General features: G+C 37.7%; 1 protein-coding gene across 2 annotated transcripts in view; it reads right to left on the reverse strand.

The window, feature by feature from the left end:
• Positions 1 to 23,013, reverse strand: part of OCA2 (OCA2 melanosomal transmembrane protein) — a 226,507-nt gene that overhangs the window by 64,637 nt on the left and 138,857 nt on the right. For both annotated transcript variants that reach the window (XM_075265189.1, XM_075265188.1), the window contains 8 exons: positions 21,596 to 21,734; positions 15,746 to 15,878; positions 12,664 to 12,811; positions 12,314 to 12,371; positions 9,132 to 9,240; positions 8,301 to 8,428; positions 7,627 to 7,686; positions 5,717 to 5,821 (listed from right to left, as the gene is read on the reverse strand). In XM_075265189.1, the coding sequence (XP_075121290.1) occupies positions 5,717 to 5,821; positions 7,627 to 7,686; positions 8,301 to 8,428; positions 9,132 to 9,240; positions 12,314 to 12,371; positions 12,664 to 12,811; positions 15,746 to 15,878; positions 21,596 to 21,734 (880 nt within the window). The remainder of the gene's footprint in view (positions 1 to 5,716; positions 5,822 to 7,626; positions 7,687 to 8,300; positions 8,429 to 9,131; positions 9,241 to 12,313; positions 12,372 to 12,663; positions 12,812 to 15,745; positions 15,879 to 21,595; positions 21,735 to 23,013) is intronic.

Genomic DNA, 23,013 nt, shown 5'->3' on the forward strand with positions numbered 1-23,013 from the left:
TGGGTGCACATAACCCCCATATATTCTTTGAATTCCCAGTGAGACAATGGAACTGTATAGCAGTAGCAAAAATTGTGGGTGCACGTAACCCCCATATATTCTTTGAATTCCCAGTCAGACAATGGCACTATATACCAGTATTAAAAATTGTGGGTGCACATAACCCCCATATATTCTTTGAATTCCCAGTCAGACAATGGCACTGTATACCAGTATTAAAAATTGTGGGTGCACATAACCCCCATATATTCTTTGAATTCCCAGTGAGACAATGGAACTGTATAGCAGTAGCAAAAATTGTGGGTGCACGTAACCCCCATATATTCTTTGAATTCCCAGTCAGACAATGGAACTGTATAGCAGTAGCAAAAATTGTGGGTGCACGTAACCCCCATATATTCTTTGAATTCCCAGTCAGACAATGGCACTGTATACCAGTATTAAAAATTGTGGGTGCACATAACCCCCATATATTCTTTGAATTCCCAGTCAGACAATGGCACTGTATACCAGTAGCAAAAATTGTGGGTGCACGTAACCCCCATATATTCTTTGAATTCCCAGTCAGACAATGGCACTGTATACCAGTATTAAAAATTGTGGGTGCACATAACCCCCATATATTCTTTGAATTCCCAGTCAGACAATGGCACTGTATACCAGTATTAAAAATTGTGGGTGCACATAACCCCCATATATTCTTTGAATTCCCAGTCAGACAATGGCACTGTATACCAGTATTAAAAATTGTGGGTGCACATAACCCCCATATATTCTTTGAATTCCCAGTGAGACAATGGAACTGTATAGCAGTAGCAAAAATTGTGGGTGCACGTAACCCCCATATATTCTTTGAATTCCCAGTCAGACAATGGCACTATATACCAGTATTAAAAATTGTGGGTGCACATAACCCCCATATATTCTTTGAATTCCCAGTCAGACAATGGCACTGTATACCAGTAGTAAAAATTGTGGGTGCACATAACCCCAATATATTCTTTGAATTCCCAGTCAGACAATGGCACTGTATACCAGTATTAAAAATTGTGGGTGCACATAACCCCCATATATTCTTTGAATTCCCAGTCAGACAATGGCACTGTATACCAGTATTAAAAATTGTGGGTGCACATAACCCCCATATATTCTTTGAATTCCCAGTCAGACAATGGCACTATATACCAGTATTAAAAATTGTGGGTGCACATAACCCCCATATATTCTTTGAATTCCCAGTCAGACAATGGCACTGTATACCAGTAGTAAAAATTGTGGGTGCACATAACCCCCATATATTCTTTGAATTCCCAGTCAGACAATGGCACTGTATACCAGTATTAAAAATTGTGGGTGCACATAACCCCCATATATTCTTTGAATTCCCAGTCAGACAATGGCACTATATACCAGTATTAAAAATTGTGGGTGCACATAACCCCCATATATTCTTTGAATTCCCAGTGAGACAATGGAACTGTATAGCAGTAGCAAAAATTGTGGGTGCACGTAACCCCCATATATTCTTTGAATTCCCAGTCAGACAATGGCACTATATACCAGTATTAAAAATTGTGGGTGCACATAACCCCCATATATTCTTTGAATTCCCAGTCAGACAATGGCACTGTATACCAGTAGTAAAAATTGTGGGTGCACATAACCCCCATATATTCTTTGAATTCCCAGTCAGACAATGGCACTGTATACCAGTATTAAAAATTGTGGGTGCACATAACCCCCATATATTCTTTGAATTCCCAGTCAGACAATGGCACTATATACCAGTATTAAAAATTGTGGGTGCACATAACCCCCATATATTCTTTGAATTCCCAGTCAGACAATGGCACTGTATACCAGTATTAAAAATTGTGGGTGCACATAACCCCCATATATTCTTTGAATTCCCAGTGAGACAATGGAACTGTATAGCAGTAGCAAAAATTGTGGGTGCACGTAACCCCCATATATTCTTTGAATTCCCAGTCAGACAATGGCACTATATACCAGTATTAAAAATTGTGGGTGCACATAACCCCCATATATTCTTTGAATTCCCAGTCAGACAATGGCACTGTATACCAGTAGTAAAAATTGTGGGTGCACATAACCCCCATATATTCTTTGAATTCCCAGTCAGACAATGGCACTGTATACCAGTATTAAAAATTGTGGGTGCACATAACCCCCATATATTCTTTGAGTTCCCAGTCAGACAATGGCACTATATACCAGTATTAAAAATTGTGGGTGCACATAACCCCCATATATTCTTTGAATTCCCAGTGAGACAATGGAACTGTATAGCAGTAGCAAAAATTGTGGGTGCACGTAACCCCCATATATTCTTTGAATTCCCAGTCAGACAATGGCACTATATACCAGTATTAAAAATTGTGGGTGCACATAACCCCCATATATTCTTTGAATTCCCAGTCAGACAATGGCACTGTATACCAGTAGTAAAAATTGTGGGTGCACATAACCCCCATATATTCTTTGAATTCCCAGTCAGACAATGGCACTGTATACCAGTATTAAAAATTGTGGGTGCACATAACCCCCATATATTCTTTGAATTCCCAGTCAGACAATGGCACTATATACCAGTATTAAAAATTGTGGGTGCACATAACCCCCATATATTCTTTGAATTCCCAGTGAGACAATGGAACTGTATAGCAGTAGCAAAAATTGTGGGTGCACGTAACCCCCATATATTCTTTGAATTCCCAGTCAGACAATGGCACTATATACCAGTATTAAAAATTGTGGGTGCACATAACCCCCATATATTCTTTGAATTCCCAGTCAGACAATGGCACTGTATACCAGTATTAAAAATTGTGGGTGCACATAACCCCCATATATTCTTTGAATTCCCAGTGAGACAATGGAACTGTATAGCAGTATTAAAAATTGTGGGTGCACGTAACCCCCATATATTCTTTGAATTCCCAGTCAGACAATGGCACTGTATACCAGTATTAAAAATTGTGGGTGCACATAACCCCCATATATTCTTTGAATTCCCAGTCAGACAATGGCACTATATACCAGTATTAAAAATTGTGGGTGCACATAACCCCCATATATTCTTTGAATTCCCAGTGAGACAATGGAACTGTATAGCAGTAGCAAAAATTGTGGGTGCACGTAACCCCCATATATTCTTTGAATTCCCAGTCAGACAATGGCACTATATACCAGTATTAAAAATTGTGGGTGCACATAACCCCCATATATTCTTTGAATTCCCAGTCAGACAATGGCACTGTATACCAGTATTAAAAATTGTGGGTGCACGTAACCCCCATATATTCTTTGAATTCCCAGTCAGACAATGGCACTGTATACCAGTATTAAAAATTGTGGGTGCACATAACCCCCATATATTCTTTGAATTCCCAGTGAGACAATGGCACTGTATAGCAGTAGCAAAAATTGTGGGTGCACGTCACCCCAATATATTCTTTGAATTCCCAGTCAGACAATGGCACTATATACCAGTAGCAAAAATTGTGGGTGTATATAGCCCCAATTCTATTGCTAGGGGACTTGCAGGGTATTTCTGAGGTGAAGGTGGGGGGGCACACCGTTGGAACGGGGATTTGGGGTGTATATATGGGGTATACGGGAATACACTGTCAGTGTGTTCCATTCAGGATCCTGGGAAAGCTGGGTTGCGGCGATTGAGCCCGTCAGTGCCACGTTACACTGACAAGCTTCTCCCTGGAATTGAAGTTATATGTAAGCCCAATATATTCTTTGAATTCCCAGTGAGACAATGGCACTATATGGCAGTAGCAAAAATAGTGGGTGTATATAGCCCCAATCCTATTGCTAGGGGACTTGCAGGGTATTTCTGGGGTGAAGGTGGGGGGGCACACCGTTGGAACGGGTATCGGGGGTATATATCGGGTATACGGGAATACACTGACAGTGTATTCCATTCAGGATCCTGGGAAAGCTGGGTTGCGGCGATTGAGCCCGTCAGTGCCACGTTACACTGACAAGCTTCTCCCTGGAATTGAAGTTATATGTAAGCCCAATATATTCTTTGAATTCCCAGTGAGACAATGGCACTATATGGCAGTAGCAAAAATAGTGGGTGTATATAGCCCCAATCCTATTGCTAGGGGACTTGCAGGGTATTTCTGGGGTGAAGGTGGGGGGGCACACCGTTGGAACGGGTATCGGGGGTATATATCGGGTATACGGGAATACACTGACAGTGTATTCCATTCAGGATCCTGGGAAAGCTGGGTTGCGGCGATTGAGCCCGTCAGTGCCACGTTACACTGACAAGCTTCTCCCTGGAATTTAGCTCTTACAAGAGCTGTTGGTTGTCTTCTCCTTCCTATCCTAGCCTGTCCCTGCCTACCCAGAATCTAACCCCTAGCTAACTGGACGGAAACCTCCGTCCTCGGTGAATTGCAAGCTCAGAATGACGCGAAGCTGGGCGGCGCTGTTCTTTTAAATTAGAGGTCACATGTTTTCGGCAGCCAATGGGTTTTGCCTACTTTTTTCAACGTCACCGGTGTCGTAGTTCCTGTCCCACCTACCCTGTGCTGTTATTGGAGCAAAAAAGGCGCCAGGGAAGGTGGGAGGGGAATCGAGTAATGGCGCACTTTACCACGCGGTGTTCGATTCGATTCGAACATGCCGAACAGCCTAATATCCGATCGAACATGAGTTCGATAGAACACTGTTCGCTCATCTCTACAACTGATGAAAGGTCTTCTTTAAAACTAAGGCTACACCAAAGGTTTTTTACTGCTCTACAAAAAAATTGCTGTTATTTCACCACCAATAGCAAATAAATTAAGTAGTCTGAAAATCTTTTACAAATCTTCTACATTCAAGTTACTCTATGAAAGTAGCTTTGAAATCTCTATTAGACAAAGCCCCATATAACCGAAATGCAGAGTTTTTGGCTGCTGCAGAAATGCAGCGAAAAAAACACTGCGTTTTACAGCACAAGCAAAGTGAATGAGATTCTGTTCCATATGTATTATGGATTTGTTATGTCAAAATGAAAGTGTCACTCAAGTCAAATGGCAACAAAGATAAATGTGGCAACCAGAGAGAATGTTTAGTTCATGTCCTAACAAGCTTTATGTTTCCCATTACACCAGCACATACATAGTATTTATAACCCAATCTGAATAGCTGGTTAGAAACTAGGATTAAATGGATTAAAAAAAAAAAATACTGTGGTTACTAGGCAATGTCACTGTAGCAACTATCAGATCAGATATGATCAGTTCAAAGCTCAATCGGTACGGTTCTGACAGTAGAGAAGATCAAAGGCAGTTTTGCTAAGATCAATCCATGACACATTTCCAGGCAGGCCGCAGTACTAAGCTTGCTGAAGAAAAATCCTCCGACTTGCACCAACTAAAGTGGACATTGTAATAACCATAAGGTGTATACAGTGATTGAACGTAACACTGATCAACTGCCTGGTATATGTAGTCTAAATTACATAGATTTACCTCAGATATTCAGTCAGAGGTTGAATTTTCTCATTAAGGTCAATGCCCAGTAAGAGAACATTATAGACATTTTGATAGAGAATATGGGCACTATAAGTCAGGAGCATCTTGATGTCCCCTCTCGCTTTGTACTTCATGGTCTCTAGGCAACATATGAAGTAGGAAGCTTTTATTCTTGCAATATTTTTTTCAAGCCTGTGTATCCATCAACTTACCATTGCAGCAGTGAAAGGGATGTTGTCAATTAGGGAGGACGCTAAAGCTGAAATCCATACTACCAATATGATTGCAATTGCCAGCCTTTCATCTTCTGGAACAGCCTATTAGAGAAATTATTTATCAGAGAGATGATATCAATAATATCATTTAGGCGCAGGTGTAATTGTTGGTAACAAGACGTCTGTTTGTTATTGCTTGAAAGACTACCGTCATTTTTCAGGTGAGCTTCAATTAGTGTTATACATAAACATTGGTACAAAAGAGTTGTAAACGTAATGAACGGAGCCAAGACAAGACTTTTATATGCAGATACAGACATCCAAGGCACATACTGGGATTTTATACATTGAGATATATCTAGAGTTATATAGAAGAGTAAGTTTACCTTACATAGCCATATTCACTAAAAAACTATTATTTCTCACAATTCCTGACATTTCATCTTTGTACACATTTCTTCGCTAGGCCAAATTAGAAACATTACTATATTTCAAACTTGTGAACTTGGGGGACATAAACTTTTAGGCTAAGACGTTGCGGACACGTAGTTTTTTTTGGTTTTTTTTTTGGTGCAGATTTTGCTGCAGTTTTTTAACCCAAAGCCAGGAGAGGATTGAGCAGAATGTAGAAGTATAAGTATTATAATATAAAATAATATATTTCACAGTCCTTTTGTAGCCATTCTTGGCTTTGGCTCAAAAAACTGCAGCAAAATCTGCAACAACAAAAAAGTTACGTCTCCGCAATGTGGGGCCTTAGCCTTTCACAGTTTAATGTTAGACTGGGTAATCTTAAATTGAACTAGATTTGCCTAAGTGTCTATTGATGTTTTTACTTTTAGACTGTACTTTAACCATTATCTTTGCAACAATTATTAATTGGTTTACTTTATGACAGAAATTTAGCACAAAAATTTGGTTCAATTTCTGGCTCATAGTTTAGCATATTAAATCCACCCCCTTTACAACAAACTGACTGTTGTACAAGGCGCACAATCTGTTATAAAGTGTCAAAAACACATAGAATAAAGGGGTCACACGGTGGCTCAGTGGTTAGCACTATAGCCTTGCAGCGCTGGAGTCCTGGAGTTCAAATCCCACCAAGGGCAAAAATCCATCTGTAAGGAGTTTGTATGTTCTCCCCGTGTCAGCTTGGATTTCCATCCCATATTCCAAAAAAAGACAGACATACTGATAGGGAAAAAAATGTACATTGTGGGGCTCATAATCTACATGAAATTTTTTTTTTTTTAAAACCACATAGAATGAGGTGTAAAGCATACCAGCTTTTTGGCACAAGTTACACTAGAATTATGGTGTATATTTTTAGTTTCTCTGCCTCAGATTTTAGCATTTATTTCATATTCTTAGTGGCTCAAAAGTTTACATAGACATGGAAGTATTCGGTATTGCCTTGTTGTCTAACTTGGGTCGATTATTTTGGGTAGCCTTCAAAGTAGCTGTAAATTTTTCTGACTCCTGCCAACAGAACTGGTTTAGCGGAAATGAAATGGATTCCATTTTCTCTCTCTAATTATACTGTAATACATTTGTTGGAAATCCTCTAGCCCTGACATTCCCAGGTATCTGCAGCCGCTTTTCAGTACAATACTACAAAATTAAGGAGGAAAATCACAAATTTTAGCACTCAATACATGTGTTGCACTGCATGTCTTGAGTGTCTGCAGCATAATTTTCTGCGCCGTAATATCCTATCTCAGGGGACACCAAAATTAATTGAAAGAGTCAAGTTAACACTCTGTGCCACAAAGTGTTATGAGTTATGATAATGTTTGCTATATATGTATGACATACATCAAAATCTGCAATTTGCAGACTGTCTATAAATTCCCCCTTTCTCTTATCTCTTTTGCTCATAGTGTTTCTTTATTCTTTTCATAGCTCACCTTGATAAGCACTGCAGTCTGTTCCCCTATGTAATCTATTAAGTGCAGATTAGCCAAGGCCTAAAAAGAGCAATGCAAGATTGGAAAAACCATTTAGGATACCATTAGTTCAACGACACATTGATATTTTATTTCTTTATCATTTCTGCATCCAATTTGATTTAATTAACAGAAATAATTGAGAAGAAAAGAAAAGTGTAACAAATGCCATGAAAAAGGTTGGCCCTTTGCCACAATGTTATGATATCCTTGTAACACATTACAGGCGATTCTAAAGTATTTACCACGAGACACAAGGAGTAAGAAGCTTATAATTATTTTTAATGATGTTTTCATCTTCCAGGGCTTAGCTTTTCATTAGATTAAATGTGAAAAGTGTTAAAAGTAAAATTGTATTTTCTTGTCTCCAGAAAGCAAATCTATAGCCCTCAAAGACAAAGGGTCACATTGTTCTGTGTGAATGTTCCAGGACCATCTTCTCAAAGTAAGAGGCAGAAAATAGACACTTGAGATCTCATCTCATCACATCTAATTTAATAATTGTACGTGATGCTAACGACTTGTTTAGACATATTTATCTATAGTAATGAGTTATTCCACTGCAGATTTCTATTACATTAGGTATAATGCAACATTGAAGGGGAAAGATAAACCATTTCACTTATAAGTCTTACCTCCATCAACACAAATAGTGCAGCAAAAAAGAGCAAAGTAGCCCATTCCACTCGATGCAGAATCATTTCAAAATCGTGAATGTCCGCAAGAACAAGTAGCCATAAGGAACCCAAAATTGCAATCCATCCTGTATGGAGATAGACTTAAAGTCACAGAACTTCACTTTAAAGGATTTTTTCAGAGTGTTGAACACTGCAAGCTCGCAGCATATCATGCATAACAGAAAGGTAATATGTCATCTATATGTGTGAGAAGGTGACAGGCAGAGTGCTGGAGCCCAGATATATTAGCCCCAGGTTTCTGACATATGTGTGGTCCAGGGCAGATCTGGAGTAGGCCTCAGCCCAGGTGTAGATCCTGGGCTCATTACTGGGCCAGAAAAGGCTGCAGGTCCTGCATTGCAGTGCAGTTCCATGAGGTGAAAGGAGGTGTGTGGTTCTGTCCTCTAACCCTGAGTCCGGTGAGAGTATATTGTAATTGTTTTGTTCGTGTGGCTGGTAGTAAGCCTCAGGTATAGTTAGGGTATCAGTTCTGTTTAGTTAGTCGCTCAGACGAGCAAGTTTTTTAATTTGTTTTTGCCTGAAGTTAAGGCTGTATTTTGTTTTGCTCATTTTGTGTCCGACGTAAAGGTTTATTTATTTTGCTGTTTTTTAAATAAACCAGTTTGCTGCATATTTTGTATCCGTGTCTTGACTGTTTGGGTCGGCACCACTGCTTCTACCGAGCTAACTTTCTCATAGTACTTATATCATTTGAAAGCTCTGCCTTTACCAATAACCTTATTTTCAATTACATTTATAAAAGAAGTTTATAAGAAACATAAATCTTACCAAGATCCAGATGGATTGCAGAGACAAATGAATTAAGGAAGAACATGAAGATGACAAATCCCAAGACAGACAGGCATTTGATTAGAAGGATTTTATCCGTAATCCTATGCTGTTTCCCAAAAGAAAAGGGGACGTTAAAATTGATGTAACAACATGCTGAATGTATATTTTTGTTACACTAGCTATACATAATCTCTACTATATGAAGTGTCTTTACAGTGTAACACCGGTGTAAAGTTAATATGTAAGCAAGTTTTTATTTCATTTTTCATAACTTTATAGTGCGGCTGAAGGGAATAAACTTTGCAATACATCTCACTAAAGAAAAGTGTTTTTAACCTCCAGTTATAAAAAAAAAAAAAAAATCACTTAAAAAAGGCCATCCTTAGGGGCCACACGGCCCGCCAAGGGCAGAAAACCATCTGCAAGGAGTTTGTATGTTCTCTGCGTGTTTGCATGGATTTCCATCCTATATTCCAAAGACATACTGATAGGGAAGAAAAAAAAAGTACATTGTGAGCTCTATGTGGGGCTTACAATCTACATGAAAAAAAAAGGCCATCCTTACATGGCTGTGCAAAATGCAGACAGGTCCACAGGCACTTTGGCAGTATATGCAGATAGCACAGGTGCAAAATACTATTAAAGTGACCAATCACACGCCTGCAATCCATGCAAAGATCCAAGGTATGGTATGTTGATCGTGCCCCACACATTAGTTCAGGCGGGTTGTGCACAACCTCCATACTTGCGCCTCACCACTATCAGCACCCTACAAACATAACAGGTCCTGGCTGCATCCTGTAAAAAAATAGTAGTCAATATTTGGACCAAAATATGCAAGCTCACAAACCATCATCATGGTTCTTAAAGAAAAAAAAAAAAAAAAAAAATCAAAAACATATCACTAAAACCATACTTTTAGTAACAGGTTTTTGATTTTTTTTTTAGTTAGGGAGTTGCAATGGCATGAAGAACCATGACGATGTTCCATCTGTTATTGGGCAAGTGTGGCCTTTAAGTTGTGCTATGTTTGTAGTATATTGTGTCCATTTGAATATAAGAAACTTTGTAATGCATAAAGAATTATATTAAAATTAAGGAGATCTATTTCCTTCACCACTTATTAAGCTGTTCTGCTCCTTATCTTCAATCTGACTGCTCTATCTTTATAAAATATGCCACATTTAACACAGTATTGCACACCCTAGGAATGCAAATTGAAGTAAAAACAATTCAGATTTTTACAAATATAGCATTATTCAGTCTATAATTTATTGTATGCCAAAGTTTATGGTTTAGCTTAAAAGCTAACAAGAATACAGTAGCTGAATAATATTCTAGTAATCAAAACTTTCCTCCTTTATAATCATGCTATTAGCTGCTATGTAGCACAGACTGTTAGTGCTACTTTTTTTTTTTTTTCAAAAAAGTTGTGGGTAACGTTTTATAGGGAATTAGGGTGTGGCATAATAATAATAATAATAATAATAATAATAATAATAATAATAATAATAATAATGATATCACTTTACAATGTGACAAAGAAAGAAACATATCAAACAACAGTAGTGAGGGCCCTGCTTGCACAAGAGGTCAGGTGGCTTGTTTGCTACAATGGTCCAGCCATCTTTTAATAGAAAAGGTTGTGCAACTGAAGTTGTATAAACCCTTCACCAGCCGGTATCTGTGAATAAACAGATGCTAAATGCAAGGAGTGCAGTGTAACTTCTAGATGGAGAGAACAGGATATGAGGAACAGAGGAGGAAGGATAAAAAGTGTTATTGTTCTACACCTCCGCACATTACACGGGGATCAGGTCATGTGATAAGTCTGACCAAACAGATGTGATTATGGGGCAGATTTGAAGCTGCTGTAGTTGGAAATTAATCAAATTGTTTGGGGTAAAGCATTGCAGAACACTGGTGCAGCTCGAGAAAAGTCTTGGAGATAGGAGTGGGATGTTTGTACTACAGAGTATGCAAGTCTAAGGTCACTGGCAGACTGTAGAGGATGATTAGGGCAGTAGACAGTGACAAGAGCGGAGATATATGGGGGTGCAGCGCTATGGATGAATTTGTGAGTCAGTGTGATAATTTTATATTGTATTCTGTGATGGATGGGCAACCAATACATAGATTGACGCAAGGTAGATGTGTCAATGTACCAGTTTGACAAAAAGATGAGTATGTCGTCCGCATTCAGGACATATTGTACAGGGGAGAAGAGAAAGTCCCATAGAAGAGAATTGCAATAGTGAAGACAAGAAAGAATTAGAGCAACAATGAGGGTTTTTCATTAGAGATGAGTGAACAGTAAAATATTCGACATTCGTTTCAAATAGCCCCTCAATATTCGACTATTCGAACGAATATCAAACCCCATTATAGTCTATGGAGAAAAAATGCTCGTTTCAGGGGATCCCACTCTTCGACTCAGGAGAGTCACCAAGTCCACTATGACACCCCAGGAAATGATGCAAACACCCTGGAATGCAACTGGGACAGCAAGGGAAGCATGCCTGGGGGCATCTAACATGTCCAAGTCACTGAATCCTATACAACCAGCGGGCATGTCGCTTTGGTGTAATAGTAAGGCCACAGACAGAAATGGAGATATCAGGGTTAGGTCGGTTAGAAGATGGAGGAAACATAAGAAGTTCAGTTTTTGAAAGAATCAATTTCAGATAAAGAGAAGACATAATGTTAGAGACAGCAGAGGGACAATCACTGGTGTTCTGCAGTAGAGCAGGGGTGATGTCACGGGATGAGGTATCACCTGCATAAAGATGGTATTGGAAGCCAGATTTGTAAATGGTTTCTCCAACTGGGGCTGTGTACAGAGAGAAGAGGAGGGGACTAGGATTGAGCCTTGATGAACCGGAAGGGGCAGAGGAAAATAAATAGCACCTGCGAATGATAGACTAAATGAGCAGTCAGACAGATAAGAAGAAAACCAAGAGAGAGCATTATCCCTGGGGCCTATAAAGTGGAGCATAGTGAGGAGTTTGTGGTCTACAGTGTCAAATACAGCTGAGAGATCCCTGCAGATGTACAGCACAAGAGTGGGGAGGGTGGAAAAGAACCCAGCTAGTTCATCTCACATGATATACATTACACCTTTATAATTACCTTTTATAATATACTATAAACAATAACTAAACTCAACTATAAATACTTACTCTTTTCTGGAGTTCTTGAATGTTTGTTTCCCAGTTTTTGTCTTCTTGTGATATTTGCCTATGAAACAATAAATATACATTTAATATAATTGTAAAAAGAAAAAGATCACAGTGTAATTTAATGTAAATATGGAGCAATTCGAACAGTAAACAGTTAGAGTACCCCACATCCCTAAAATTACATGGGGATTCCGCATGATCACATACTTTCACTGATGTACATTGTAATTTGCTATGTCAAACGTTTCAATCTATCTTATTTTTATACATTTATATAAAAGACATGGTACGTACTATAAGGTTATACAGTATGTTGCAATTGTATTCTCTAATATTACCTCGAAACTTACTTTTGAAAAGTTCTAAGCTTCTTCCTTAGCAAACTTTCCAATGTCAAGACTTTTTGCATTAGGAGACATTTGACTGCAGTCTCTTCACGACTAGCAGGATTAATTCTCTGTGCAGTCAACTTCCAAACATGGATTTCATGTTTCATTTCTACAATAACACATATACACAAATTCATTAAAAGCTGAACTGCAGATTCTTATGTTTAAATAAGTATATTTTAACAATACAAGCAAGGCTTGGGAAAAACAACAGCCATTTCCAACAGACAATTCTGCTTAAAGGAAAACTGCTCAGACTAACAAAACTGACAATAAAAACTCATTTTTTAATAGTATCCCCCAATTTTTTTAGAGTCTGCATTGTTGTAGTATGTGCTAAATTACTGAAATGTTGCACAAGGTTTGATAAATTTGGCACATTTCTAAGTCTAACCAGTAGCAGAACTGGTTAGACTAATATACCTGCTACAGGGTCCTTTTGAGCCTGCAGCAACAGTATTTCTTGATCAAACTATGAACCATTTTAATGACATTATACTCTTATGAAGGAACCACTATGGGACATTATACTGTGTGTGGGGCCTCTATGGAATATTATACTCTTTGAGACATTATAGTGTGTGTAAATGAGACATTATACAATGTGGAGGCTAGGAAAGGAGGCACTATGCCTTATGGGGTTGGGGGAGTCCCAATTCAAAACTTACACCCTAGTTACACACTTGAGTCTAACACTTCTGTCCTGAGACTCCATTTTCTACACTATCCACTCAGTGTGAGATTGTGATAATATGGTATATTGTCTAGGGAATGCTGGAGAACATAGATAGCCCAGAAGAGATAAGTATAAGAATATGTTATTTTTAATCACCACCCCTCACTTGAACAGGCCTCTATTGGAAAGGGGTCAGGTATCATGTACATATATCACATGATGCAGGGCCCCTTTCCATTAAGAAGATGTGTAGCGGTGAGGGAACTAGGCTGTCTTTGACCGCTATCATGGTGCTAGCATCTCCATCTGGCCATGAGCCCACTACCCCTCCGGGCCTTGGTATGCCTCTGATAGCAATCATTCATAAGATCCATTGCATTTATCAGTAATATATAGGAACTCATCTAATGTTGACAACCATGTATTTCAATGTAAAAAAAGGTTGCAATATTCCCCTTAATTTTCAATTACCTGCCTCATTGTATCTCATTTACCATGCTCCTTCATTATAAGAAAGCTTTAAACATTTAAAAAAAAACTAAGCAGATTTTATAAAAATTCTATTGTAAAGGAATACAAAATATTTGATCTTTTAAAAATAGAGCAGGTTAAATTACAATGTAAAAATATAGAAATGAGCAAGTGTTAAGGAGCAATTTGATTTCCATGTTACTGATACAGCAGAGTTTTTGATTGCTAATCAGAAGATTTCTAGCTGCAAATGTTTTTGTTGATTGAAGTTGATTGTAGTTGCTGTGCCGTACTCCGCAGCAATGAACTACACCTGTACTTCAGTAACTGTACTCTCCTGAATCTAAATGAAACATCATCATGTTCAAACCAACATCTGGGACATGTTCATGCTTGAATTTTGTGAACTTTCCATAAAATTTAGATTTTTATAGCACAAAGCAATCGTATTTTAGCTGACAAAATATCTCAAATACAAAGTTGAAAAAAAAACCACAAAAACAATAGTAAAGAATATCAATTAAACAACAACCTGAAACAAAAAGTGACATTTTAAGAGATTCTACAAAAGCCTGCAGAATAATTCTTTGACAGTTGGAGGTAGTATCGTGAGACATGGCATCTTTTTGTACATTAGCAGGATGGCTGCATCGTCATGTTATGTTTCTTTGGCGATACCAATAGAAACAATTGAGGGCCCATTCTCAACGTATATTGAATTTGTAATCTTTTACTTTAAAGTTTATTGTAATCTTTGTTGTTACTAATGTACATGCAGAACATACGGTTGTTTTAGGTAAGTGTAGGAAAAATGCTGCAGGGTAAGAAAGCTTCCAAAATAGATGCCTTAATAGTTTATTTTTTCCAAAATTAGATAAATGAACAAAAGATAAAATTAAGTCGACTCAATATTGACCCTTAAAAACAGCATTGATTAAAATAATTATTCTAGGTACACATGCACACGGATTTTGAAGACGCTCAGCAGAGAAGTTGTTCCAAACATCTTGAAGAACTAAGCAAAGATCTTCTGTGGATGTAGGCAAGCTTAGATCCTTCTGTCTCTTCATGTAATCCCAGATAGCTCCCACGTATTCTCCAAAGGGTGTTAAAACCAAATAATTTGATTTAGAAATCTCTTTTGTTCATTCACCTAATTTTGTTATTCAACAAAAACTAACCTTCTAATACTTCTACTTCTTGAAAGCATTCTTACTTTTGTTACATTTTTTTCATACCTGCCTAAAATGTTTGCTGAATACGAGAGCAACAAGGTCAAAATTGTTAATCAGCTTGTATTGTAAAGCCATTTGTATCAAAAACCTACTTCATTGGAGTTGTCTTCTGATCTTTTTGAAGTCTATTTTTGTATCAAAGTTTGAACTTGTTTGAATTTGTGTCCATTTTGTACGGAGGCTCCATTTTGTATTCAGCAAAATAATATTTCTATATATTGTAAGCTGTGCGCTGTGGGTAATTTGAATGCATATATTGTACCTACTTGTGCAAGTTCTTATGTGCAATGTCTCCAGCCTAAATACTGATAAGCTTTGTGTCTGATATTGGCTTGTGAGCAGCCATCTCACCTTTTCTAACTTTAAATACTTAAGATTGTTTTTAATAAACAGAGAAGTTCCTTTAAGCACAAAGTCTTACACTTGTGTTACCTTCTCTCTGCTTCAAACAAAAATGTAATATTACCGTAATTGCCACTGGTTGTCTAAGAACTTTTGTCTATTTTTAGCTGGAGAACAATTTTAACAATCGTATATAGTGACTGTCTTGGCTCTGGCATCAATTTTTCTTTAGTTAGTAGGGATTTTCTTTCATTATATTTTATAGAATATAGTCTGTAGTACTAGACTATACAAGACAAGAAACTGCTCATTATCTTACCAACAATTTCACTGGGTTCCTTATTGTAAAGTTTTTTGTTCCAATACAAGATTCTTAGAAAAGGAAAAGATACCAGAAGAACTAGACAAATTCCTAAGAACATATGTCCTGTGAATCCAGCAAAGTCCAATCCCTAGGCAAAAAAGAAATGAATTGAAAATAATGAGGAAAGGAAGCATGACAGCATAAAACAAATTTAATACATGACAGATCTAATATATGACAGATTTGCCACATGATTGTACTGGTACTGTGGTATTCACATCTGCCCTTTTGTCAGCAATACTTGATGTATTTATGGTTAGTAAAAATTACAGCAATATATCTTACTAAAATTTAAAATATTTAAAAACAGGTGAACAAAAATTGGTTCAAAATCCAGACAAGTCCAAGTGGATAAGGTCTAGGGCTTCATTCACACAGCGTAGACATGATCATTGTTTAGCACCCATTCCTCAAAGGCAAAATAGAATTTTGAACATGGTGTAAGTGTAATAGAAAGGACTAAGTATGTAGATCAGATACGTAAAAAGGAGACTGTAGTCAGATTGGCAAGTTGGCATCCAGGAATTTAATAATTAACCAACTCCTTGATGATTATAAATGTCAGTAGGTGACAAACCTCTGTTATGACGGTTATATTGTCATTGCATAGTCTGCAGCTGCTCAGCAGTGAGCCTACAGTCAATAGTTCCCCAAAGAAAAGGCAGAGATGGCTTATTGCCATTCCAGTCTTACTCATACTGTAGCTAGGAAAATGTTAGTTCTTGTACCGTGTTAGCCAGTGGGTTGGAAATATAAAAAACAAAAAAAACTTGATAATCTTCAGTAGTTGATACCTTTTTAATGGCTAACTCATAATGATGACAAATTACTGACATTTCTGAACCTCCAGGGTCCTTTATCAAAGTAAATTTAAAACATTTCTGAAGGATGCATATTTATATACAGAGCAGGCACAAAGGGTGTTAGAATTCCAGGAAGAAGGAGGGGGGGGGGGGGGTTGTTTGTAATTGGTAGAGACAATGTGAACACTTCCGGTAAAGAGACAGGAAGCCCTGTGACACATTCAATCCACACTCCAGCGTTTGAAGCAGGGCCATGAATTTGCATTCATGAATGCGTCGTTCTCTCTTTGATCTGAAATTCCCTCTCAAAACTAAAATTTTCATGTGATTGGTGATATTGTGGTCCCCACTGCAGAAATGCTTTGGTACGGGAAGGTCAATTCTTCGTTCTTTAATTGTATGGTGATGTGAATTCATCCACGTTCTAAGTTGCTGTCCGGTCTCTCCAACATACAGGTTATTAGTGGAACATTTGATGCATATTATTAAATACACTACATTGGATGTGTTGCAGGTGAACGTACCTGGAATTTTATATTCCTTGTTCGAGTTCGGTATCTTTATCCTGTCAGTCGTTAGTATGTGTCGGCAGGTTTTGCAACGTTGCTGACCGCATGGGAATGTTCCTCTGTTGGTTGGGGGTGATAGTGAGCTACTGACAACCATGTTCCTGAGGTTTGGTGGCTGTCTGTAGCACAGAATAGGGGGATCTGGAAATATGGATGTTAGACGGTTGTCTTTTTGTAGTAGTGGATGTAATTTGCATGTGATACCTCTCAGCGTCTCCAGGTGTGGGTTATATGTGACAACCAAGGGCACCCGATTGTTTTCCTTTTTGGTATTGGATAAGGAAATGGAAGTGTTCACATTGTCTCTACCAATTACTAACAACCCCCCCCCCTTCCTCCTGGAATTCTAACACCCTTAATGCCTTCTCTGTATATATATATGCATCCTTCAGAAATGTTTTAAATTTACTTTGATAAAGGACCCTGGAGGTTCCGAAACGTCAGTAATTTGTCATCATTATGAGTTAGCCATTAAAAAGGTATCAACTACTAAAGGCGATCAGGTTTTTTTTGTTTTTTTATATTTCATATTGTAGCCTTATACACAGTGTTCAGTATATAGTTCAGAAAGTGACAAAGCCACTTCTTGCTCTAGACCCATCAGTCATGTGACCATGTGGTAGCTATAAAAGTGGTGGATCTTAGAAGATCCAGATCAGAAATGCTGTGTAAATCTTACAAAGTACACATCTCTCCAAGGAAAATAAACAAGAAAATAAAGAAGGATCCAACATCGATGACCTCCACATCTTCATTTGATTAATACAGCTGAATGGTAACTCTACTCCATGATAAATATTGGATTAAACTCAGCACTGAAGAACTCTCATACTGAACTGTATAGAGCAGGGGTCAGCAAACTTCGGCTCTCCAGCTGCTGTGAAACTACAACTCCCAGCATGCTCCATTCACTTCTATGGGAGTTCCACGAACAGCAGAGCAAGTATGCATGCTGGAAGTTGTAGTTTTACAACAGCTGGAGTGCCGAAGGTTGCCTACCCCTGGTATAGAGCATAACATGTTGACCAGACAGCTGACCAATCTAAAGGACAGTGTATCAATTGGATGCCAAGCCCTCACTGACATTGCTATCCTAAGTGACTCTTCACACCTAGACCCTCCAAGGTGGTCTTGTCTTTCATATTTTTTGATCTCATGAGCAAGATTCTTTTTGAGCATGATTCCTAACTTCAAGACTCCTAGGTGCTGCTTTTGACACTATAGACCTGAACTACTACAATGTCAAAATCCATATACTCAGCTGATGTCATACTCTCAGTGCGTCCTCTAAGTGCTGTATCTAATCTACACCCAGATAAAATACATTTTTTAAAATCCTTAGGGATTCTCAAAAAGACTAGAAGAGGCTGCAGAATGGATGTTAGAAGGAAATCAGTGGCAAAAAATTGTTACTTCTAGTATTTTTTGTTTTTTACAATGTTACCTTTTGGGTTAACTATTGGATTAGTTTTGTTATACAGTTGGTTACATATGCAGTGATAATAACTGTAGCATTTTAGACTGCGATTTGTATTTTGACATCATATATGGGAAAATGGGCATTTTTGAAGAATTTTTTTCCCCAATATAGGACATGAACCAGTGCCCTTCTGATCCAGTGTTTCCCAACCTTTTCAGACTCTGGGAACCCCTGGAAAAAAATGTTCCTTAGGCACCACTACCAAATTCTTTTTACCATAAGACAAAAAGGTGCAGTTTTGATGTCCTTTTTAGTGCAATTTTTGAAATCACAACTTGAATCACATCAAAACTGTCAGCATTTTTCTGTTACAGTTTTGACGCTATATCATGTGACCACTGAGATCAATTGGCTGCCTCGGGAAGGGACCAAGGATGTTACAGGTAGTGACATCACGTGTCTGCTTATTGGCTGCTTATTGGCTCAATGGTCAAGTGCAGCAGGGACTTACACAACAAAGAATCAACAGGATCAGACTGCACAGGGGGAAAAAAAAAAAAGTATGATTTTTTTTACCTCCACCAGCCTATTTAAAAAATTAAATTTTTGCCTGGACAACCTCTATATATTAGACCAAAGATGGTTGCAGATTTTAACTTCTGGATAGATGACCTGGTGCGATCAGAGAAATCCCATCCTTGGACAATTTAAAATCAAGACTCAAAACACATCTATTCAGTCTGACATTTCAGGGCAAATAATACTCACTATAGATACAATACTGTAAAATACAATTTAGTAAACCACTGGACTGCACTTCTGGTCTGTTGTGAGAAAAGTTCACTGCAAATGTGTTGTTTTGCCAAAGACAGGTCCACTAAGGAATGTCAGCTACAGAGATCCTGCTACAAAGTTGCACCGTGTGTCCTAAGTAGTGACATAACTAAAGTCTTGTAGGCCCAATCCAAAGTTTTGTCTATGGCCCCCTACCCCCTCCCTACAGTGAATTCTTGATAGTGACGGTTAAGGAAGAAGTCTCAGATATTCGAAAGGGATACAGTTTTAGAACCCACAACTGCAGTTATCAAGAATATGGTGAGTGAGTAGCTCAGTGCCCGGCATATAACCAATACCGGGAGTCATGTCCTGTGGGAAATAGCTGATCTGCAGGGTCTTAACAGTCTGAGATGTAATAGGTCAGTGGGGGTCCAACACCAGGACTGCTGCTAATCAACTGTTTGAAGGTACTATTAAGGTAATATTAATATGTTAACTATTTGTTCATAAGTTACAGTTTATCTTTGTTCCCTTATATGGTTTAAAGAATTGAATTATTTTTAGATGATTCCAGAGATAAATATATTACACTGTAGCCATCAGGATACACATTATGCAATAAAGCACTTCATTTCAAATGAAATTCAAATCAATATATTACTGTGGTTTACAATCTTGGCCAAGAAGATTACAGAATTACAGCAGAATACAGAAATTGTAAAACATCAATAACACAAGGACATTCATATGGTGGAAATTGCACTACTGGGCAGTATAATAGACCATTTTTCTGATCTGGTAGGAATGCATCATACAGGCAAGCACAATAGGGAGATGTAGGACTGCTTATGAAAAGGCAGGTTAGGTATCATTATAAACTTTTTTTTTCCTTGAATGCCTCTTGGTAAAGCCCAAATGATCACTTAAAATCATTCAACATGTGAATCCTTGATTTGTATTTTCACAAGCTGTTTTGATTTTCTGTTACAGTGTCCTTAAGTGGAACTATTTTATTTTGTTTTCTGGTAAAGAGTATACTATTGAAGTCCTCAGCACACAATGTCTTCTATTACAAACAGTTATCACTTTATTAAAAGGGGTTCTCTAGTTAACACAAACAAATGTTATTGTTTAGATAATGAAAAGTTGAAAAAAAAATCCAATATATTTTCTGTATTAATTCCTTGTGATTTTCTAGATCTCTGCTTGCTGTCATTGTTTGTTTACATCCAGTGGGTGAAAATCAGTCCATGGTCATGTGATATACAGTCCATGGTCATGTGATATACAGTCCATGGTCATGTGATGGACACACAGGTGCACGGCTCGTTATAGTCACAGCACAGTAATTTGACATTTGTCTTGTAACAAGCTGTGCACCTGTTTGTTCATCATGTAACCATGGACTGTACATCACATGACCATGGACTGATTTTTATCCACTGAAATTAAATCATGAGTGACTGTAAGCAAAGATCTAGAAAACCAAGAGCAATTGCTACAGAGGGTATATTGAAAAATTAAATTAACTTTTCATTATACCAACAAAAATATTTATTTGCTGAAAATAGACAATCTCTTATACCAATTCATAATTCATTCATTGGTATAATAACCAACGATGTTTGAGTCTTGGAAGTTTCTCAAGCTCTATCTAAAAGAACAAAAATTGGTTAAATCACAATCACCAATGTTTAAATTGTTGGTAACCTAGGTGTGCCATGCAGAATGTAAAGGGTAAGATTTACTTACCAAAATAAGCCACAATTCTGCTCAGTTTCCACCCAAAACTAGTGTACATGCCTACCACTATATTTGTTTTAGTCAACTATTTGACCTTACTCAATGACTCAATGGGAGGTTCACAGTTCATCAAGGAAGGGGTTTGTCTTAATTCACATCATGTGCCAAAATGTGTGACATCAAATGTACCTTATTTTAGTAGCATCTGCTGTTCACCTTATGTGTATGACCAACAAAGGCATCACATTTTACCAAATTTAGCAGAATATGACTAGGTTCTGCATATAAATCTTATGTATTTATCCAGCTTTACACTGCTAGATATCCAGTTAGATGGGATGTTCCTGTCAGTAGCAAGAACAGCAATGGATGTATCATTAAATACTGTATTCTAGAAATCAAAAAGAGTATTTAAGAGTATTATATGTGGATTATATCTACACACCAATCAATGCGTATACACTATACAGTATATACCTGTTATGTCACTTACCACCTTTCTCAGCTCCTGATTGGACACAATAATTACATTGGGTGGATCCCCAACAGCAGTAGCAGCTCCCCCTATGTTTGTGAAGATGACCTCTGCAATCAGAACATGTCGAGGATCAAGATTAAGTACTTCACATAACCTGAGGGAAGGAGAAACCATAAACTGGTGAAAATGTTATAAGATACAAGTAGTAAGTATGTTACTATTAGAACATAGCTGGCGCTTTATTAATGTTATTCAATGTTCTTATATATTCAATAGCCATGACTATATTGGATGGAAACAACACTAAATGCTTGATTGAATAAAAATTGATTTGGGCTATATCTTGCACCAGGTTTCTGGTGCAAATGTTAGTAAATCTTTTGGACCAAAGTGTCCCTGCTCCAGCCTGCATTTTACAAAGGAGGCGAGCTTGCAGAAAATGTTCAAAAGTCACTATTGTTTTGCAAAAAATGGTATGCATCAAAAACCGTGTCTTTGTCATCCCCGATATGTAAGAAAACTGATAAAATAATAAATCTTCAGTTTGCACAGTATAAATATGAGGTGGGATTAGTAAATCTGGCCCAGTATCTCCAAAGACAGAAGAAAATGCCAGTTCACCTTAGAAAGTGAATGGACTCCAGTGGAGCTTCTTGCTCTTAAATAAATATGAATAAGATAAGCAATTGCCTGATGCATGGTCAGTACAAAATGTATCATTATTTGAGATTTCTGAAGTGTCGGCCATTCCTACTATCATATTCCGATTCATTTAAGATGAACCCATTTTTCCTAATTTAGCAATGCTAAATTTAGAGCATACAAAGCCTTACATTATTAGAGACACCTCTGTTTTCCATAATCCTGCAGACCCCTTTTCCCTGCCTCAGATACGGTATTCCCCTAATCCACACTTCTCTGTTTTCTTGTAATAGCAGGGATGTGTCTACATACTCCTATGCAGCCTTTGAATGATTGACAGAAAGTTTAGTTTCTACAACTCCAATAATGATGGTTGTGTCTGCAGCTATAATAGGAAGGTCACCTCTGGAGTTTCATCTACCGCTGTGACATGTGAAATAAGTGAAGAGAAACATTCAAAAGTCAAAATTTCTATTTGGAAAGTAAAACTATTGGAATTATATATGCACAAAATATAGTGGTGACATTTTCAGTAAATGAGTACATACTATACAATGTACATCATTACATTCAATTAAATTCCATGGCCCAGCGTACTATGAAACAAATCTGACTTTCACTTAAAGCTTTCACGTTTGAAGCAGTGATTGGAAATAAATCTGGTCCTTTTAAGTCTGACAGCTACTGTATACACTAAAGTGAATAGGGTGAACAGAAGGTGTCAAGGTGACAGTGTATAAAACTTGACGACTGAAAGCAGGAACAGAAAATTGGTTGATCTGAGCAATTAC

This window comes from Leptodactylus fuscus, chromosome 2 (assembly GCF_031893055.1).
Source record: "Leptodactylus fuscus isolate aLepFus1 chromosome 2, aLepFus1.hap2, whole genome shotgun sequence".
NCBI lineage: Eukaryota > Metazoa > Chordata > Amphibia > Anura > Leptodactylidae > Leptodactylus > Leptodactylus fuscus.